Below are 22,574 nucleotides of genomic sequence, written 5' to 3' on the forward strand. Positions count from 1 at the left end.
CGCTCCGGGAACAGAGGAGACACAGCTACGGCAAGGATCGGCAGCTCAACTCAAGCATTTAATGCGGATGTACTTTGTATAATCCTCTCCACGCCCAGTGTTTTGTTGTACCGGCCCCCCATGTGCCCGCCGTGGCCCGGGCCTGTGCGCCGCAGCATGTATATATAGCCGGCGCATGGCGCGAAGGCAGCACACAGCTCGCCGTTGATCGCACAGCGCAGAGCTCGATCGAGGTGCAACACTCTGCCAGATTACATCGCATAACTAGCTTGGTTTAGCTGCTGCCACGCACGGAAACTAGTAGTACTAGCTAGTAGCTAGGTAGCTACGTGATCGTGATCATGGCGTTAGTGCGGGAGCCGATGCTGATGTACGACGGCGGTTTCGACGCCGAGGCATCCGCGTTCGACGGGCTCGGCTACGGCGGCCACGACGCGCTGCTCGGAGGTGTCGACGCGGCGGCGCTCTGGGGCTACGCCTACGCCCAGGACGAGCCTGCCGGCGCCGCCAGCGCCTACGTGCGGGACAGTGCGAGCTGGGCGAGCGCGGGGCCTTCAGTGCTCTCGTTCCGCCACGGCGCGCGGGGCCACGCGGCCCAGCAGGAGGTCGTGGAGGAGGAGCCCGACTGCGACGCGTGGGTGGACGACATGGACGTAGATCAGGGCCATCAGCACGCGGCGCCGGCGTTGACCATAGGGTTCGACCCGGCCACGGGCTGCTTCAGCCTGACGCAGAGCTCCGTCGGCGCGCGGCGGCCGTTCGGGCTCCTGTTCCCGAGCACGTCCAACGGCTCGCCCGATGCCGCGGCGCCGGCGCGCGGTTCCTCGAAGCGATCGTACGCGGCGCGCGTGCAGGACCAGGACGCGGAGCCGCGGGCCACCAAGAAGCCGTGCGATGCGAGCAGGAAGACGAGCAAGGCGAAGCCGGCGGCGCCCACCACCACCTCGCCCAAGGGGGACCCGCAAAGCCTCACCGCAAAGGTAAATTCGGCAGCGAATCTTTCTACTGCTCGAATTCATTATCTATTGCGTTTCCTTGGGGATTTCGGAGGATCTGAACGTACCGTTCCGTGTTGCAGAACCGGCGGGAGAAGATCAGCGAGCGGCTCCGGACACTGCAGGAGCTGGTGCCCAACGGCACCAAGGTCGACATGGTCACCATGCTCGAGAAGGCATTCAGCTACGTCAAGTTCCTGCAGCTGCAAGTCAAGGTGCGTGTTTGTCTGAACGTACATGGCATCAGCTATAGCGACTGAACTCCGTTGCTATCCATCGATCGGCATGTACAATTCTGACAACATTGCCGGTGAATCGCAGGTGCTGGCGATGGACGAGTTCTGGCCAGCGCAAGGGGGAACGGCGCCGGAGATCTCCCAGGTGAAGGAGGCGCTGGACGCCATCTTGTCGTCTCAGAGGGGGCAACTGAACTGAACTGCTTAGCTAGCCTCCGTGGCAAACGTATAAGGATGTGGTAGAGATTAATCACTAACGAACCACCTCGTTCGAAGATAAATAACGAGGCATATGCAAAAGTACGTCCTCTTGTTTACTCTCGCCACTATGTACTCTATTACAGGGGACCTAGGTTGCGTTATATGCACGTACTTGATCTGATGCGGTGATTTAGAGGGAGAGAGGTTTAACATTTTGTTAATCCTAAGTTTGTTTTGTAAAATTTAGGTTCATTATATTATTTCTACAGTTAATTAAATAGAATCCCAATAGCGAGCAAACATTCGCTGTGGGGCTTGGCAATTGCGGACGTTTTCTATGGCAAATTCTTCGAAAGCACATGGCAATTCAAGCCCAACGTCCAAACTGGATTTGAATTTACATAACATGATAGACTAATGTTTGTACCAAACTACCAATGTGATGAACTTTTTTTAAGAAAAATCCATGCCTTTATAAAAGGATGTTTTCAGTTAGGGAATACCACCAGTATGCTAATTACTTGTGCACGATATGACGACTACACAGAAAATGCGTAAGCAAATACTATTTCTCTTTACTGGGAGGGGGGGGGGGGGGGGGGTTTGCAAATATTGTTGTCTCACCCGCACACTTCTTCAAGCCTTGTGCTACTACTTGTATAAGCCATGAGGTAAGATAAGGGCAACTCTAACCGAATCCTTAAAAGATATCGCTTCAAATTGCTCGTCAAATCTTATCTCCTCACATATGAGGAGTTAAAAAATGTGTAGAGCTAACCGAACACTCAAATTTAACTTCTCCAATACAAATTGAGCACAACCATGTCATTCAAAACTCAAATTTTAAACTAGATTAATAACACATAGTGCATAATTTTACATATTAGTTCGTAACAGAACATATTCCATAATTAAATTAGAAAACACTAAGCACAAAATTAAAGCTAACTCAAGATAAATTTGAGCTAAAACAAGCTCAATCGCAATAGGGCGCGCATGCATTTGACACTGATGGCCGACTACTTTGCCCCCGATGCACTATTCACTGGTCATTTTCGCCAGCGTTTTTGGATGCGCAAGACTGTCTTCGATCGTTTGTACCATGGTGTCCATTCCTAAGATGACTACTTCATCCTGAAGAACGACGTCGTGGGAACGGTTGGCTTCTCTGGTTACGAGAAGGGCACGGCCGCACTCCGGATGCTTGCATATGACACGACCGCTGATTCGTGGGACGAGTACTTAAGGATGTCTGAGAGCACATGCGGAGATGCCATGGTGAAGTTTGCAACTGCCGTGATCGAGGTGTTCGGACCGACTCGTAATATCTCTATAGATCTGGCAAAATCGAAAGACCCCTAACGTCAGGGGCTGACCACTGAGCACACTCAGGCCCCGCTGGGCGGCTCAATACCTGAGAGAACCAACTGTGGCAGACACCGAGAGGCTCTTGACAATCTCAGAAGCAAGAGGGTGGCTAGGTTTGCTTGGATATCTTGACTGCATGCATTGGAAATGGAAGAACTGCCCGAAGGCTTTACAAGTGCAATATCAGGGTCATGTTAAGAAGCCCATCATTGTTCTTGAAGCAGTTGCATCACATGATCTTTGGATTTGGCACGCTCCTCCTTGCCACTATACTGTCAATGGACATGAGTACAACATGAACTACTATCTGGTTGACGATATCTATCCTCCATGGGCTACCTTTGACAGCACCATCTCAAACCCAGTTGACCAGAAAAAGGCTCACTTTGCCCAAAGACTAGAAGCAGTTAGAAAGGATATCGAGAGGGCATTTGGAGTTCTTCAGGCCTGTTTTACAGACCTGGAGAACAATGGGATCCGGAGACCTTGCGGGAGGTGATGACATGTTGTGTGATCATTCACAATATGATCATCGAGGATGAGGGTGACGATGCTGCAGCAGCTCTAGAATTTGAGAACATGGGTGATCCTATCCAACTTTCGGACCAGAATCCGGCCATATTTGAAGAGTTTAGTCAAATGCATCAACGATTTCGGCATCAAGCAACTCACGAAACTACAAAAAAAAGACACATACGTGACATTTAGGGCCGAACGAATTTTTTTTCTGTCATACTTATGACACTTTTATGACGATAATTGTGACAAAACCCGGTATCATCATAGATGTGGTGGGCTCCTACTTCTATGACAAAAAATCATGACAGAAAATGGGCTTTTCGACCTGGGCGGGCCGGAGACGCAGCTGCATGACATTCTTTGGGCCGTCCATGACGGAAAAAACCGTGGTACAAGCGAGGGCGAGGAAAATATCGGGGAGTTCCCGGTTATGGTGGCTGGTCGGGGGCCGAGCGATGCACGTTTTTCTCGTACGTACGCGCGTGTGTGCGAGGCGTTGGGCTCTAACTGAACCCGAGCACGGCGTTGGGCTCTAACTGAACCCGAGCGATTGCACGGCAGACTACGCGTTACTGAACCCGAGCGATCGATCGATCCCTTGCTGTTAACTGAACCCGAGTGTGATTCCTTCGCTACTGCTGCTAACTGAAGCCGATCGATGCTGCCTCTGGATGAACAGTGAGCATTGTTGAGGGGGTTTGGATGAACAGTTACCGGTGGGGGGTTGGATGAACAGGACCCCGTGGTAGTAGAGGCCGTTGCCGCTGGCTGAACAGTACCCCGATCGATCGAGCCGGTGGATGAACAGGACCCCGTGGAGGGCTGGATGAACAGGACCCCATGGAGGGCTGGTTGAACAATAGCCGGTGGAGGGCTGGTTGAACAGTAGCCGTTGGAGGGCTGGATGAACAGTAGCCCGTGGAGGGGTGGTTGAACAGGACCCCCGTGGAGAGGGCTGGTTGAACAGTAGCCGGTGGAGGAGCACGCGGTGGAGGCTGGATGAACAGGAGCCCGTGGATGAACAGTCGCAGGTGGAGGCTGGAGGAGGTCGACGGTGGATGAACAATAGCCCGTGGAGGCTGGAGGAGGTCGACGGTGGAGATGAACAGTATTACGTGGAGTCCCGTTTTGCGGTACGCCACACCCCTCCCGATGAACAGGACCCCCATTTCGACCGTAGCGCTCCAACACAAGTCCGTTTCCTCCGTTTTGCAGTACGCCCACCCCTCCTGATCAACAGGACCCCGTTTCGACCATAGGAGGTCCGTTTCCTCTGTTTTGCGGTACGCCTGACCCCTTCCGATGAACAGGATCCCGTTTCCACCGTGGCCGGTCGAACACAAGGCTGTTTCCTCCATTCTACGGTACGTCAGGCCTCGTTTCCATCGCCTATTCCGTCCAAGCCGGTTGGCTCCCGATGAGCAGCACGCGTTCCGTTGCCTCCCGATGAACACGACGCATTCCGTTGCCTCCCCATGAACACGGCGATGATGCAGTTTCTCCGTTCCGACCCAGCCATGTACACGAGCCCTGGCCGTACGTGTGCGCGTGTAGGCGTTCGAGACCCTGCCCGTATGTACGTACGTGGCCGTATTTACTTTCTTGCAACATGGCCGCTGTACGTACGTGTACATGCTACGTGCGCGCCTCTACTACCACACGTGCCCTTCCTTACACGGCCACGGTTCATCACTGCAGCCTGCAGACTGACCGATCGACCAGTATGTATGTACACGTTCGCGACCAGAATGACAACGCTACGTACGCTTCGACCGGGTGGGTCCTGACTGTCAGGCACTTCCTTGCGTGCGACGATTTAGCTGGTGGGTCCCAGCAGTCAGGGGCGTATCGTTTTTTTTGTCCGTAATATGGTGGCACTTCCTTGCGTGCGAAGATGTAGCTTCTGGGTCCCAGCAGTCAGAGGGCGAATCATTTTTTTTTGCCCATAATATGGACGCACTTCCTTGTGTGCGAAGATGTAGCTGGTGGGTCCCAGCAGTCAGGGGGAAACATTTTTTTCACGAAATACGATGGCCCGTCCGGTGGGTCCCTGCTGTCAGGTGGAGGAATAATTATTTTCCATGTAATAAGGAGGCACTTCCTTGTTGCGGCCGTGGACCCAGCTGTCAGCCTCTCCACGTACAGTACTCTTCAGATAAAAGTCGGTCGTTGACCACATTGACCACGCCGCGCCGAGAGCACCAAGGCGGTGGACGACGGCGAGGCCTACGAAGGGGACGACGCGGAGCCGGGGAAGACGTCGCAGTGGATGCCCACGCGAAGAGGAGTACGAGGGTTCACTGGTTCGGCTGCGGTGTGAGGATGCCGTCGCCGCAGGGCCTGGCCAGCGGTGGGAGTGGTAGGAAGAGGTGAGGCCTCCGCGGCAGCACAACCGGCCATGGGAGGCAGGAGCAGGCAGCACGACCGGCACTGCTTTGGGCAGTTGGAGCAAGAAGAGCAGAGGTTGAAGAATCACAACGGTCATTGGATGGACATCGTACGGTCACTGCAGCTAGAATCATTTATATTGACTAAGTTGACAAAGCCCTTGATACGCGTCAACTTAGTAGGCCCACAGGTCAGCCTTCGAAACGGTATGCCCCAGATGTCAGGGGGAGGAATCATTTTTTGGGCGGCTGAAGCTAGAATATCCGAAATTGAAGAAGAAGCACGACATCCGTTGGATGGACATCCAACGAACACTGCTGCTAGAACCGTGTGTTGACTATAAGTTGACAAAGCCTTGCATACGCGTCAACTTAGTAGGCCCACAAGTGTGTGGCAGAGAACTTATAACCCATTTGCGATTTGTAAGAACGTACAACCCATTTTTGAATTCTAATGGGATTTACTACAGCCTAATGTCTACTACGCAACCTTCTTCTTGTAGACCTTACTGGGCCTCCAAGTGCAGAGGTTTGTAGGACAGTAGCAAATTTCCCTCAAGTGGATGACCTAAGGTTTATCAATCCGTGGAAGGCGTAGGTTGAAGATGGTCTCTCTCAAACAACCCTGCAACCAAATAACAAAGAGTCTCTTGTGTCCCCAACACACCCAATACAATGGTAAATTGTATAGGTGCAGTAGTTCGGCGAAGAGATGGTGATACAAGTGCAATATGGATGGTACATATAGGTTTTTGTAATCTGAAATTATAAAAACAGCAAGGTAACAAGCGATAAAAGTGAGCGTAAACAGTATTGCAATGAGTTGAAACAAGGCCTAGGGTTCATACTTTCACTAGTGCAAGTTCTCTCAACAATAATAACATAACTGGATCATATAACTATCCCTCAACATGCAACAAAGAGTCACTCCAAAATCACTAATAGCGGAGAACAAACGACGAGATTATGGTAGGGTACGAAACCACCTCAAAGTTATCCTTTCTGATCGATCTATTCAAGAGTCCGTAGTAAAATAACATTAAGCTATTCTTTCCATTCAATCTATCCTAGAGTTCGTACCAGAACAACACCTTAAGACACAAATCAACCAAAACCCTAATGTCACCTAGATACTCCAATGTCACCTCAAGTATCCGTGGGTGTGATTATACGATATGCATCACACAATCTCAGATTCATCTATTCAAACCAACACAAAGTACTTCAAAGAGTGCCCCAAAGTTTCTACTGGAGAGTCAAGACGAAAACGTGTGCAAACCCCTATGCATAAGTTCACGAGGTCACGGAACCCACAAGTTGATCACCAAAACATACATCAAGTAGATCACGTGATATCCCATTGTCACCACAGATAAGCACATGCAAGACATACATCAAGTGTTCTCAAATCCTTAAAGACTCAATCTGATAAGATAACTTCAAAGGGAAAACTCAATCCATTACAAGAGAGTAGAGGGGGAGAAACATCATAAGATCCAACTATAATAGCAAAGCTCGCGATACATCAAGATCATACCACCTCAAGAACACGAGAGAGAGAGAGAGATCAAACACATAGCTACTGGTACATACCCTCAGCCCCAAGGGTGAACTACTCCCTCCTTGTCATGGAGAGCGCCGGGATAATGAAGATGGCCACCGGTGAGGGATCCCCCCTCCAGCAGGGTGCCGAAACAGGGTCCCGATTGGTTTTTGGTGGCTACAGAGGCTTGCAGTGGCGGAACTCCCGATCTATTCTGCTCCCCGATGTTTTTAGGGTATATGGTTATATATAGGCGAAAGAAGTCGGTCGGGGGAGCCACGAGGGGCCCACGAGGGTAGGGGCGCGCCCAGGGGGGTAGGGCGCGCCTCCCTGCCTCTTGGCTTCCTCGAAGCTTCCCTGACGTCTACTCCAAGTCTCCTGGATTGCTTCCGTTCCAAAAATAACTCTTCCGAAGGTTTCATTCCGTTTGGACTCCATTTGATATTCCTTTTCTTCGAAACACTGAAATAGGCAAGAAAACAACATTTTGGGCTGGGCCTCCGGTTAATAGGTTAGTCCCAAAAATAATATAAAAGTGTATAATAAAGCCCATAAACATCCAAAACGAGATAATATAATAGCATGGAACAATAAAAAATTATAGATACGTTGGAGACGTATCAAGCATCCCCAAGCTTAATTCCTGCTGTGGAATGATAAAACAGAATTTTTGTTGTGGAATGCTACCTAACATAATCATCAATATAATCTTCTTTATTGTGGCAAGAATATTCAGATCCATAAGATTCAACACAAAAGTTTAATATTGACATAAAAATGATAATACTTCAAGCATACTAACCAAGCAATTATGTCTTATCAAAATAACATAGCCAAAGAAAGCTTATCCCTACAAAATCATATAGTTTGGCCATGCTTCATTTTCGTCACACAAAATGCTCCCATCATGCACAACCCCGATGACAAGCCGAGCAATTGGTTCCTACTTTTTAACACGCTTCAGCCTTTTCAACCTTCACGCAATACATGAGCGCAAGCCATGGACATAGCACTATGGGTGGAATAGAGTATGATGATAGGGATTATGTGAGAAGACAAAAAAGAAGAAAGTCTCACATTGACGCGGCTAATCAACGGGCTATGGAGATGCCCATCAATTGATGTCAATGCGAGGAGTAGGGATTGTCATGCAACAGATGCACTAGAGCTATAAATATATGAAAGCTCATCAAAAGAAACTAAGTGGGTGTGCATCCAACATGCTTGCTCACGAATACCTAGGGCATTTTGAGGAATCCCATCATTGGAATATACAAGCCAAGTTCTATAATGAAAAATTCCCACTAGTATATGAAAGTGACAAAATAAGAGACTCTCTATCATAAAGATCATGGTGCCACTTTGAAGCACAAGTGTGGAAAAGGGATAGTAGCATTGTCCCTTTTTATTTCTCTTCTTTTTTTTCATTTTTTCTGTTTTTTGGGCCCTTTTTTGGCCTTTCTCTTTTTTTGGGACAATGCTCTATTAATGATGATCATCACACTTCTATTTATTTACAACTCAATGCTTACAACTCGATACTTAGAACAAAATATGACTCTATATGAATGCCTCTGGAGGTGTACCGGGATGGGCAATGAATCAAGAGTGACATGTATGAAAGAATTATGAACGCCACAAATACGATGTCAACTACATGATCATGCAAGGCAATATGACAATGATGAAGCGTGTCATAATAAACAGAACGGTGGAAAGTTGCATGGCAATATATCTCGGAATGGCTATGGAAATGCCATAATAGGTAGGTATAGTGGCTGTTTTGAGGAAGATATGAGGAGGTTTATGTGTGATAGAGCGTATCATATCACGGGGTTTGGATGCACCGGCGAAGTTTGCACCAACTCTCAAGGTGAGAAAGGGCAATGCACGGTACCGAAGAGGCTAGCAATGATGGAAGGGTGAGAGTGCGTATAATCCATGGACTCACATTAGTCATAAAGAACTCATATACTTATTGCAAAAGTTTATTAGCCCTCGAAGCAAAGTACTACTACGCATGCCCCTAGGGGGATAGATTGGTAGGAAAAGACCATCGCTCGCCCCCGACCGCCACTCATAAGGAAAGTAATCAAAGAACACTCCATGCTTCAAATTTGTCACACAACGTTTACCATACGTGCATGCTACGGGACTTGCCAACCTCAACACAAGTATTTCTCAATTTCATAATTACCCAACTAGCATGACTCTAATATCACCACCTTTATATCTCAAAACAACTATCAAGTATCAAACTTCCCTTAGTATTCAATGCACTTTATATGAAAGTCTTTATTATATCCCTCTTGGATGCCTATCATATTAGGACTAAATTCATAACCAAAGGAAATTACCATGCTGTTTAGGACTCTCAAAATGATATAAGTGAAGCATGAGAGTTCATCTATTTCTTCAAAATAAAACCACCGGCATGCTCTAAAAGGATATAAGTGAAGCACTAGAGCAAATGACAAACTACTACGAAAGATATAAGTGAAGATCAATGAGTAGTTGAATAATTATGTAACTATGTGAAGACTCTCTAACATTTAAGAATTTCAGATCTTGATATTTTATTAAAACATCAAGCAAAACAAAAGAAAATAAAACGATGCTCCAAGCAAAACACATATCATGTGGTGAATAAAAATATAGCTCCAAGTAAAGTTACCGATAAACGAAGACGAAAGAGGGGATGCCTTCCGGGGAATCCCCAAGCTTAGGCTCTTGGTTGTACTTGAATATTACCTTGGGGTTCCTTGGGCATCCCCAAGCTTAGTCTCTTGCCACTCCTTATTCCATAGTCCATCGAATCTTTACCCAAAACTTGAAAACTTCACAACACAAAACTTAACAGAAAACTCGTAAGCTCCGTTAGTATAAGAAAATAAATCACCACTTAGATACTGTTGTGAACTCATTCTAAATTCATATTGGTGTAATATCTACTGTATTCCAACTTCTCTATGGTTCATACCCTCCGATACAACTCATAGATTCATCAAAACAAGCAAACAACACATGGAAAACAGAATCTGTCAAAAACAGAACAGTCTGTATTACTCTGTATCAAACGTATACTTATGGAACTCCAAAAATTGTGACATAAATTGGTGGACCTGAGGAATTTGTCTATTAATCATCTGCAAAAATAATCAACCTAAAATCACTCTCCAGTAAAAAAATGGCAGCTAATCTCGTGAGCGATAAAGTTTCTGTTTTTTTACAGCAAGATCATAAAGACTTCACCCAAGTCTTCCCAAAGGTTCTACTTGGCACAAACACTAATTAAAACATAAAACAACATCTAACCAGAGGCTAGATGAATTATTTATTACTAAACAGGAAAAAAAAGCAAGTAACAAAAATAAAATTGGGTTGCCTCCCAACAAGCGCTAACGTTTAACGCCCCTAGCTAGGCATGATGATTTCAATGATGCTCACATAAAAGATAAGAATTGAAACATAAAGAGAGCATCATGAAGAGTATGACTAGCACATTTAAGTCTAACCCACTTCCTATGCATAGGGATTTTGTGAGCAAACAATTTATGGGAACAATAATCAACTAGCATAGGAAGGCAAAACAAGCATAACTTTAAAACTTTAAGCACATAGAGAGGAAACTTGATATTATTGCTATTCCTATGAGCATATATTCCTCCCTCATAATAATTTTCAGTAGCATCATGAATGAATTCAACAATATAACCATCATATAAATCATTATTTTCATCATTTACAAGCATAGAAAATTTACTACTCTCCACATAAGCAAAATTCTTCTCATTCGGAATAGTAGTGGGAGCAAACTCAACAAAATAACTATCATGTGAGGCATAATCCAATTCAAAATTAAAATCATGATGACAAGTTTCATGGTTATCATTATTCTTTATAGCATACATGTCATCACAATAATCATCATAGATAGCAACTTTATTCTCATAATCAATTGGAACCTCTTTCGAAATAGTGGATTCATCACTAAATAAAGTCATGAACTATCCAAATCCACTTTCATAATTATCACAATAAGATTCAACATCCTCCAAAATAGTGGGATCATTACTTCCTAAAGTTGACACTCTTCCAAACCCACATTCATCAATATAATCATCATAAATAGGAGTCATGCTTTCATCATAATAAATATTCTCATCAAAACTTGGGGGACTAAACATATCATCTTCATCAAACATAGCATCCCCAAGCTTGTGGCTTTGCATATCATTAGTATCATGGGTATTCAAAGAATTCATACTAACAACATTGCAATCATGCTCATCATTCACATATTTTATGCCAAGCATTCTATGTAATTCTTCTTCTAGTACTTGAGCACAATTTCCTTCCCATCATTTTCATGAAAGACATTAAAAAGATGAAGCATATGAGGCACCCTCAATTCCAATTTTTGTAGTTTTCTTATATAGACTAAACTAGTGATAAAACAAGAAACTAAAAGATTTGATTGCAAGATCTAAAGATATACCTTCAAGCACTCACCTCCCCGGCAACGGCGCCAGAAAAGAGCTTGATGTCTACTACGCAACCTTCTTCTTGTAGACGTTGTTGGGCCTCCAAGTGCAGAGGTTTGTAGGACAGTAGCAAATTTCCCTCAAGTGGATGACCTAAGGTTTATCAATCCGTGGGAGGCGTAGGTTGAAGATGGTCTCTCTCAAATAACCCTGCAACCAAATAACAAAGAGTCTCTTGTGTCACCAACACACCCAATACAATGGTAAATTGTATAGGTGCACTAGTTCGGCGAAGAGATGGTGATACAAGTGCAATATGGATGGTAGATATAGGTTTTTGTTATCTGAAATTATAAAAACAGCAAGGTAGCAAGCGATAAAAGTGAGCGTAAACAGTATTGCAATGAGTTGAAACAAGGCCTAGGGTTCATACTTTCACTAGTGCAAGTTCTCTCAACAATAATAACATAACTGGATCATATAACTATCCCAAAACATGCAACAAAGAGTCACTCCAAAGTCACTAATAGCGGAGAACAAACGAAGAGATTATGGTAGGGTACAAAACCACCTCAAAGTTATCCTTTCTGATCGATCTATTCAAGAGTCTGTAGTAAAATAACATGAAGCTATTCTTTCCGTTCAATCTATCCTAGAGTTCGTACTAGAATAACACCTGAAGACACAAATCAACCAAAACCCTAATGTCACCTAGATACTCCAATGTCACCTCAAGTATCCGTGGGTATGATTATACGATATGCATCACACAATCTCAGATTTACCTATTCAAACCAACACGAAGTACTTCAAAAAGTGCCCCAGTTTCTACCGGAGACTCAAGTCGAAAACGTGTGCCAACCCCTATGCATAAGTTCACGAGGTCACGGAACCCGCAAGTTCATCACCAAAACATACATCAAGTAGATCACGTGATATCCCATTGTCACCACAGATAAGCACATGCAAGACATACATCAAGTGTTCTCAAATCCTTAAAGACTCAATCCGATAAGATAACTTCAAAGGGAAAACGCAATCCATTACAAGAGAGTAGAGGGGGAGAAACATCATAAGATCCAACTATAATAGCAAAGCTCGCGATACCTCAAGATCGTACCACCTCAAGAACACGAGAGAGAGAGAGAGAGATCAAACACATAGCTACTGGTACATACCCTCAGTCCCGAGGGTGAACTACTCCCTCCTCTTCATGGAGAGCGCCGGGATGATGAAGATGGCCACCGGTGAGGGATCCCCCCTCCAGCAGGGTGCCGGAACAGGGTCCCGATTGGTTTTTGGTGGCTATAGAGGCTTGCGGCGGCGGAACTGCCGATCTATTCTGCTCCCCGATGTTTTTAGGGTATATGGATATATATAGGCAAAGAAGTCGGTCAGGGGAGCCACGAGGGGCCCACGAGGGTGGGGGCGCGCCCAGGGGGTAGGGCGCGCCTCCCTGCCTCGTGGCTTCCTCGAAGCTTCCCTGACGTCTACTCCAAGTCTCCTGGATTGCTTCCGTTCCAAAAATAACTCTCCCAAAGGTTTCATTCTGTTTGGACTCCATTTGATATTCCTTTTCTTTGAAACACTGAAATAGGCAAGAAAACAACATTTTGGGCTGGGCCTCCGGTTAATAGGTTAGTCCCAAAAATAATATAAAAGTGTATAATAAAGCCCATAAATATCCAAAACGAGATAATATAATAGCATGGAACAATAAAAAATTATAGATACGTTGGAGACGTATCACAGCCCATTTACAGTTTGTTAAAAGTAGAGCCCATTTTCTAGCTAGGACAACGATTAATAATTTCAACCAACCGTTCAAAACAGTATTCAATAAAATTTTCCACACTTTGATGAGATCCGGAATATTTTTATCCAGAAATTTCTAGTCAGATTAAATAGAATTTCAATATAAATTCGTATTACTTGAAAATCCAATGAAACATTGCGCGCGCAACAATTAATGAACTTAAAATTTTCAAAATCCAGAAATATTATTTTATAAAGTAATTACGTGTTTGGTGCATTTTTTATAGTTCCTGCGCAATTTTTATAATTACATCCCATTTATTATTTGTTAAAGCATATTTTCTTGTTAAGCGTAATGCATCCCTCCTTGGAAAGATTTGCAGCCCAGCGGGACGGAGAATAACGAGTTGACCTTGCCAGGGTATTCCTCAAAAAAAAGTATAGCTAGGCTAGCCATTTTCAGCTTGAAATTTTTTTGTATCTGGGCTGGATATCTGGCCTGGGCTAGACGGGCCACAGCCCGCCTAGCTAATACCCTGCTCTCCTCTGAACAATAACGAAAACATCGCTCAAGAAAAACTCTGAAGTGCTCACACCTCAAAAAGACAAATACTGCTCGAGCTGCTTGGTCCCATCTGTCGGCCGCTCCTTGTGCAATTCTCTCGTTTATTGACTACATAGGTTGACAATGGTGTGGGACCGTGATGTCAGGAAACCAGGAGAAAGCAAAAAATATTACAGTTGTATATAATAAGGAGGCACTTGCGTACGTGCGGCTATGGCCCTGGTGGGTCCCCACTGTCATCCTCTCCAAGTAAAGTCATCTCCTCATTCCTCATGTCGTTGACCATGTTGACAACGCGAGGCGGCGGCGCCACGGCGAGCGCAACAACTCGAAGGACGACGGAGAGGGCCTCGCGGGCCCTACGGATGGTCTGATATAGCGCCCGCTGCTCATTGGGCCACATGTTCGCGACGGCATTGTCGTTCGCTTGTTCACCGGTGCTCGTTGAGGAGACGGAGGTTGCAGCACAGGTCCTCCTGCGCTAGTAGCTCTTCCGCCATTAGGGCGTCAAAGTGGGCCGCACCTACTCTATGGTGAACACGGCATGAACCGGCTTGGACAGTGGCGCCGGCTCCTGGCCGGAAGCTACGACCATCGTCTGATTGTCGTCGCTCAGCTCGGCGAGCTCGTTGGCGAGCCAGCATGTCCCGGCTGCTGGACCAACCCGCTGCCAAGCACGAGTCTAACTGCCTTGGCCCACCCAGACCGCCTCCCTCGCCCGCGTGCGCTTTCCGCCCGAAATGGTCAGCGCCGCCCGCCCCGCTTCCCGGTGCAGGCGATTGCTTTGCCTTCAAATGACACAAGTGCCGTCCGTCCGTCCATCTGCTGCCCACATTAATGATATGCGGCGATTGCCGAGGCAGCTACTCCGGTGCCACACGTTCGACCCTCCGCCGCCCACCATTGCTATATAAACTGCTGTGCCGGCCATAGCTGCAGTCATTCACCTCCGTTCCCTTTCTCCTGTCCACACCACTACTCCCACCATGGCTTCCTCGCGCTCCAGCGCTCTTCAGGACGGGCGGACGATGGACCACAAGGAGATGGCAGCCATTGCTGCCGACTGGCTGGCCGGCAGGCAGCCGGAGGATGACGACGTCCCAATGGAGAACATGATAGTCGATGATCCGGCACCAACCCCCTCCTACGTGCCATCCTCGCTGGTGCGTTGCACCATGAACATCAGCGAGGCCCGTTCCCAATATATGGACACGATGAGGAAGAAGCGTCAGGAGCACTTCCGGGAGGCGCAGGCTAACGCCGCCTACAACCACCATCTCCTCCAGGAGCACCTGCAGGCGTAGGAGCAGATCGCCGCGGAGTGGGCGGAGCAGGAGGCGCTGCTCGACTCGTACCGCTCTACCCGCGAGGGCCGCTTCAAGCGCTGACAGTACCGCATGCGGGTGGTAGAGGCTGTGGCCGCCTACAAAGAGGGCGATGAAGCGGGCGAGGCGCTGTTTGGCGAGACCGAGGACGAGGCAGAGGACAATGCAGGCTGTTGGGGATCGTTGCAGAAATTAAAATTTTCTATGCATCACCAAGATCAATCTATGGAGAGACTAGCAACGAGAGAGAGGGGAGTGCATCTTCATACCCTTGAAGATCGCGATGCGGAAGCGTTACAAGAACGCGGATGAAGGAGTCGTACTCGTAGCGATTCAGATCGCGGTTGATTCCGATCTAAGCGCCGAAAGACGGCGCCTCCGCGTTCAGCACACGTACAGCCCGGGGACGTCTCCTCCTTCTTGATCCAGCAAGGGGGGAGGAGAAGTTGAGGGAGAGCTCTGGCAGCACGACGGCGCGGTGGCGGTGGAGCTCGTGGTTCTCCGGCAGAGCTTCGCTAAGCGCTACGGAGGAGGAGAAGGTGTAGGAAGGGGGAAGGGCTGCGCCAGGAGAAGGGGTGCGGTTGCCCTCCCACCCCCCACTATTTATAGGGGAAAGGGGGCCGGCCCCCTAGATCCATCTAGAGGGGGGACGGCGGCCCCTGGGGGGCAGCGGCCCCCTTAGGGTTTCCAACTAGGGGGGCGCCCGCCCCAGGGGGGCAGCGGCCCCCTAGGGTTTCCAACCCTAGGCGCCTTGGGCCCTTGGGGGGGGGGCGCACCAGCCCACAAAGGGGCTGGTTCCCACCCAACTAAAGCCCATTAGGTCCTTCGGGGCAGGTGGACCCTCCCGGTGGACCCCCGGAACCCCTTCGGTGGTCCCGGTACAATACCGATAAACCCCGAAACCTTTCCGGTGACTGAAACTGGACTTCCCATATATAAATCTTCACCTCCGGACCATTCCGGAACTCCTCGTGACGTCCAGGATCTCATCCGGGACTACGAATAACTTTCGGTAACCACATACAATTCCCATTACAACTCTAGTGTCACCGAACCTTAAGTGTGTAGACCCTACGGGTTCAGGAACTATGCAGACATGACCGAGACATCTCTCGGGCCAATAACCAACAGCGGGATCTGGATACCCATGTTGGCTCCCACATGTTCCATGATGATCTCATCGGATGAACCACGATGTCAAGGATTCAATCAACACGTATACGATTCCCTTTGTCTACCGGTATAGCACTTGCCCGAGATTCGATCGTCGGTATACCGATGCCTTGTTCAATCTCGTTACGGCAAGTCTCTTTACTCGTTCCGTAACACATCATCCCGTGACCAACCCCTTAGTCACATTGAGCTCATTACGATGATGTCTTACCGAGTGGGCCCAGAGATAGCTCTCCATCATACGGAGTGACAAATCCCAGTCTCGATTCGTGCCAACCCAACAGATACTTTCGGAGATACCCGTAGTGTACCTTTATAGCCACCCAGTTACGTTGTGACGTTTGGCACACCCAAAGTACCCTTACAATATCTGGGAGTTGCACAATCTCATGGTCTAAGGAAAAGATACTTGACATTAGAAAAGCTTTAGCAGACCAACTACATGATCTTGTGCTATGCTTAGGATTGGGTCTTGTCCATCACATCATTATCCTAATGATGTGATCCCGTTATCAATGACATCCTATGTGGTCTATGTGAAACCGTAACCATCTATTGATCAATGAGCTAGTCAACTAGAGGCTCACTAGGGACATGTTGTGGTCTATGTATTCACACATGTATTACGATTTCCGGATAGCACAATTATAGCATGAACAATAGACAATTATCATGAACAAGGAAATATAATAATAACCATTTTATTATTGCCTCTAGGGCATATTTCCAACAGTCTCCCACTTGCACTAGAGTCAATAACCTAGTTCATTGTGATGAATCGAACACCCATAGAGTTCTGGTGTTGATCATGCTTTGCACGTGGAAGAGGTTTAGTCAACGGATCTGCGACATTCAGGTCCGTATGCACTTTACAAATCTCTATGTATCCATCTTGAACATTTTCACGAATGGAGTTGAAGCGACGCTTGATATGCCTGGTCTTCTTGTGAAACCTGGGCTCCTTGGCAAGGGCAATAGCTCCAGTGTTGTCACAGAAGAGAGTCATCAGGCCCGACGCATTGGGAATAACTCCTAGGTCGGTAATGAACTCCTTCATCCAGATTGCTTCATGTGCTGCCTCCGAGGCTGCCATGTACTCCACTTCACATGTTGATCCCGCCACGATGCTTTGCTTGCAACTGCACCAGCTGACTGCCCCACCATTCGAAATATACATGTATCCGGTTTGTGACTTGGAATCATCCAGATCTGTGTCGAAACTAGCATCGACGTAACCCTTTACGACGAGCTCTTCGTCACCTCCATAAACGAGAAACATATCCTTAGTCATTTTCAGGTACTTCAGGATATTCTTGACCGCTGTCCAGCGTTCCATGCCGGGATTACTTTGGTACCTTCCCACCAAACTTACGGCAAGGTTTACATCAGGTCTGGTACACAGCATGGCATACGTAATAGACCCTATGGCCGAGGCATAGGGGATGACACTCATCTTTTCTCTATCTTCTGCCATGGTCGGGCATTGAGCCGTGCTCAATCTTACACCTTGCAATACAGGCAAGAACCCCTTCTTGGACTGATCCATATTGAACTTCTTCAATATCTTGTCAAGGTATGTGCTTTGTGAAAAACCAATGAGGCGTCTCGATCTATCTCTATAGATCTTGATGCCTAATATGTAACAGCTTCTCCAAGGTCCTTCATTGAAAAACACTTATTCAAGTAGGCCTTTATGCTTTCCAAGAGTTATATATCATTTCCCATCAATAGTATGTCATCCACATATAATATGAGAAATGCTACAGAGCTCCCACTCACTTTCTTGTAAACACATGCTTCTCCATAAATCTGCGTAAACGCAAACGCTTTGATCATCTCATCAAAACGAATGTTCCAACTCCGAGATGCTTGCACCAGCCCATAGATCGAGCGTTGGAGCTTGCATACCTTGTCAGCATTCTTAGGATGGACAAAACCTTCCGGCTGCATCATATACAATTCTTCCTTAAGAAAACCATTAAGGAATGCCGTTTTGACGTCCATTTGCCAAATCTCATAATCATAGAATGCGACAATTGCTAACATGATTCGGACAGACTTCAGCTTCGCTATGGGTGAGAAGGTCTCATCGTAGTCAACCCCTTGAACTTGTCGATAACCCTTAGCGACAAGCCGAGCCTTATAGATGGTTACATTACCATCCGCGTCTGTCTTCTTCTTAAAGATCCATTTATTTTCTATGGCTCGCCGATCATCGGGCAAGTCAGTCAAAGTCCATACTTCGTTTTCATACAAGGATCCTATCTCGGATTTCATGGCTTCAAGCCATTTGTCAGAATCCGGGCCCGCCATCGCTTCTTCATAGTTCGAAGGTTCACCATTGTCTAACAACATGATTTCCAGGACAGGATTGCCGTACCACTCTGGTGCGGAACGTGTCCTTGTGGACCTACGAAGTTCAGTAGCAACTTGATCTGAAGTTTCATGATCATCATCATTAACTTCCTCTCTAGTCGGTGCAGGCACCACAGAAACATTTTCTTGAGCTGCGCTACTCTCCGGTTCAAGAGGTAATACTTCATCAAGTTCTACTTTCCTCCCACTTACTTCTTTCGAGAGAAACTCTTTCTCTAGAAAGGATCCATTCTTGGCAACAAAGATCTTGCCTTCGGATCTATGGAAGAAGGTATACCCAATAGTTTCCTTAGGGTATCCTATGAAGTTTCTTGACATAAGCATCTTGGGTTCGAGCCATTCAGGTTGAAGTTTCTTGACATAAGCATCGCATCCCCAAACTTTCAGAAACGACAGCTTAGGTTTCTTCCCAAACCACAATTCATATGGTGTCGTCTCAACGGATTTCGACGGAGCCCTATTTAAAGTGAATGCGGCAGTCTCTATAGCATAACCCCAAAATGATAGCGGTAGATCGGTAAGAGACATCATAGATCGCACCGTATCCAATAGAGTGCGATTACGACGTTCGAACACACCATTACGCTGAGGTGTTCCAGGCGGCGTGAGTTGTGAATCAATTCCACATTTTCTTAAGTGCGTGCCAAATTCATGACTCAAATATTCTCCCCCACGATCTGATCGTAAGAACTTGATTTTCCTGTCACGTTGATTCTCAACCTCACTCTGAAATTCCTTGAACTTTTCAAAGGTCTCAGACTTGTGTTTCATTAAGTAGACATACCCATATCTACTTAAGTCATCAGTGAGGGTGAGGACATAACGATAACCACCACGAGCCTCAACACTCATTGGACCGCACACATCAGTATGTATGATTTCCAATAAGTTGGTTGCTCGCTCCATTGTTCCGGAGAACGGAGTCTTGGTCATTTTGCCCATGAGGCATGGTTCGCATGTGTCAAATGATTCATAATCAAGAGACTCCAAAAGTCCATCTGCATGGAGTTTCTTCATGCGTTTGACACCAATGTGACCAAGGCGGCAGTGCCACAAGTATGTGGGACTATCATTATCAAACTTACATGTTTTGGCATTCACACTATGAATATGTGTAACATCACGTTCGAGATTAAATAAGAATAAACCATTGACCAGCGGGGCATGACCATAAAACATGTCTCTCATATAAATAGAACAACCATTATTCTCAAATTTAAATGAGTAGCCATCTCGCATTAAACGAGATCTAGATACAATGTTCATGCTCAAAGCTGGTACTAAATAACAATTATTGAGGTTTAAAACTAATCCCGTAGGTAAATGTAGAGGTAGCGTGCCGACGGCGATCACATCGACCTAGGAACCATTTCCGACGCGCATCGTCACCTCATCCTTCGCGAGTCTCCGCTTATTCCGCAACTCCTGTTTTGAGTTACAAATATGAGCAACCGCACCGGTATCAAATACCCAGGAGCTACTACGAGCGCTGGTTACGTACACATCAATAACATGTATATCACATATACCTTTGGTATTGCCGGCCTTCTTATCCGCTAAGTACTTGGGGCAGTTCCGCTTCCAGTGACCGTTTCCCTTGCAATAAAAGCACTCAGTCTCAGGCTTGGTCCATTCTTTGGCTTCTTCCCGGCAGCTTGCTTACCGGGCGCGGCTATTCCCTTGCCGTCCTTCTTGAAGTTCCTTTTACCCTTGCCTTTCTTGAACTTAGTGGTTTTATTCACCATCAACACTTGATGTTCCTTTTTTATCTCCACCTCCGCTGATTTCAGCATTGAATATACCTCAGGAATGGTCTTTTCCATCCCCTGCATATTGAAGTTCATCACAAAGCTCTTGTAGCTAGGTGGAAGCGACTGAAGGATTCTGTCAACGACCGCGTCATCCGGGAGATTAACTCCCAACTGAGACAAGCGGTTGTGCAACCCAGACATTTTGAGTATGTGCTCGCTGACGGAACTATTCTCCTCCATCTTACAACTGTAGAACTTGTCAGAGACTTCATATCTCTCGATCCGGGCATGAGCTTGGAAAACCATTTTCAGCTCTTGGAACATCTCATATGCTCCGTGTTGCTCAAAACGCTTTTGGAGCCCCGGTTCTAAGCTGTAAAGCATGCCGCACTGAACTAGGGAGTAATCATCACTACGCGACTGCCAGGCGTTCATAATGTCTTGAGTTGCTGGGAAAATAGGTGCATCACCTAGCGGGGCTTCAAGGACATATGCTTTCTTGGCAGCTATGAGGATAATCCTCAGGTTACGGACCAAGTCCGTGTAGTTGCTACCAATGTCTTTCAGCTTGGTTTTCTCTAGGAACGCGTTGAAGTTGAGGGCAACATTAGCATGGGCCATTTGATCTACAAGACATATTGCAAAGTTTTAGACTATGTTCATGATAATTTAGTTCATATAATCAAATTATTTAATGAACTCCCACTTAGATAGACATCCCTCTAGTCATCTAAGTGATACATGATCCGAGTCAACTGGGCCGTGTCCGATCATCACGTGAGACGGACTAGTCATCATCGGTGAACATCTTCATGTTGATCGTATCTTCTATACGACTCATATTCGACCTTTCGGTCTTTCGTGTTCCGAGGCCATGTATGTACATGCTAGGCTCGTCAAGTCAACCTAAGTGTATTGCGTGTGTAAATCTGGCTTACACCTATTGTATGCGAACGTTAGAACCTATCACACCCAATCATCACGTGGTGCTTCGGAACAACGGACCTTAGCAACGGTGCACAGTTAGGGGAAACACAATTCTTGATATTTTAATGAGGGATCATCTTATTTATGCTACCGTCGTTCTAAGCAAATAAGATGTAAAAACATGATAAACATCACATGCAATCAAATAGTGACATGATATGGCCAATATCATTTTGCTCCTTTTGATCTCCATCTATGGGGCGCCATGATCATCATCGTCACCGGCATGACACCATGATCCCCATCATCGTGTCTTCATGAAGTTGTCTCATCAACTATTACTTCTACTACTATGGCTAACGGTTTAGCAATAAAGTAAAGTAATTACATGACGTTTATGTTGACACGCAGGTCATAAATAAATTAAGACAACTCCTATGGCTCCTGCCGGTTGTCATACTCATCGACATGCAAGTCGTGATTCCTATTACAAGAACATGATCAATCTCATACATCACATATATCCTTCATCACATCCTTTTGGCCATATCACATCACACGGCATATGCTGCAAAAACAAGTTAGACGTCCTCTAATTGTTGTTGCAAATTTTTACGTGGCTGCTATAGGTTTCTTAGCAAGAACGTTTCTTACCTATGCCAAAACCACAACGTGATATGCCAATTTCTATTTACCCTTCATAAGGACCCTTTTCATCGAATCCGATCTGACTAAAGTGGGAGAGACAGACACACGCTAGCCACCTTATGCAACTAGTGCATGTCAGTCGGTGGAACCTGTCTCACGTAAGTGTACGTGTAAGGTCGGTCCGGGCCGCTTCATCTCATGATGCCGCCGAATCAAGATAAGACTAGTAACGGCAAGTAAATTGACAAAATCGACGCTCACAACAACTTGTGTTCTACTCGTGCATAGAAACTACACATAGACCTAGCTCATGATGCCACT

At 46.5% G+C, this 22,574-nt stretch overlaps 1 protein-coding gene across 1 annotated transcript; it reads left to right on the top strand.

Moving 5' to 3' along the window:
* The first annotated feature begins 180 nt into the window (after positions 1 to 180).
* On the top strand, positions 181 to 1,715 carry LOC109741310 (uncharacterized). Its single transcript, XM_020300383.4, has 3 exons — positions 181 to 980; positions 1,079 to 1,210; positions 1,317 to 1,715. Exons 1-3 carry the CDS (start codon positions 342 to 344, stop codon positions 1,428 to 1,430), a joined length of 885 nt encoding a protein of 294 aa, XP_020155972.1. The 5' UTR covers positions 181 to 341; the 3' UTR covers positions 1,431 to 1,715.
* The last annotated feature ends 20,859 nt before the right edge of the window (positions 1,716 to 22,574 follow it).

Source organism: Aegilops tauschii, chromosome 6, assembly GCF_002575655.3.
Source record: "Aegilops tauschii subsp. strangulata cultivar AL8/78 chromosome 6, Aet v6.0, whole genome shotgun sequence".
Taxonomy (NCBI): Eukaryota; Viridiplantae; Streptophyta; class Magnoliopsida; order Poales; family Poaceae; genus Aegilops; species Aegilops tauschii.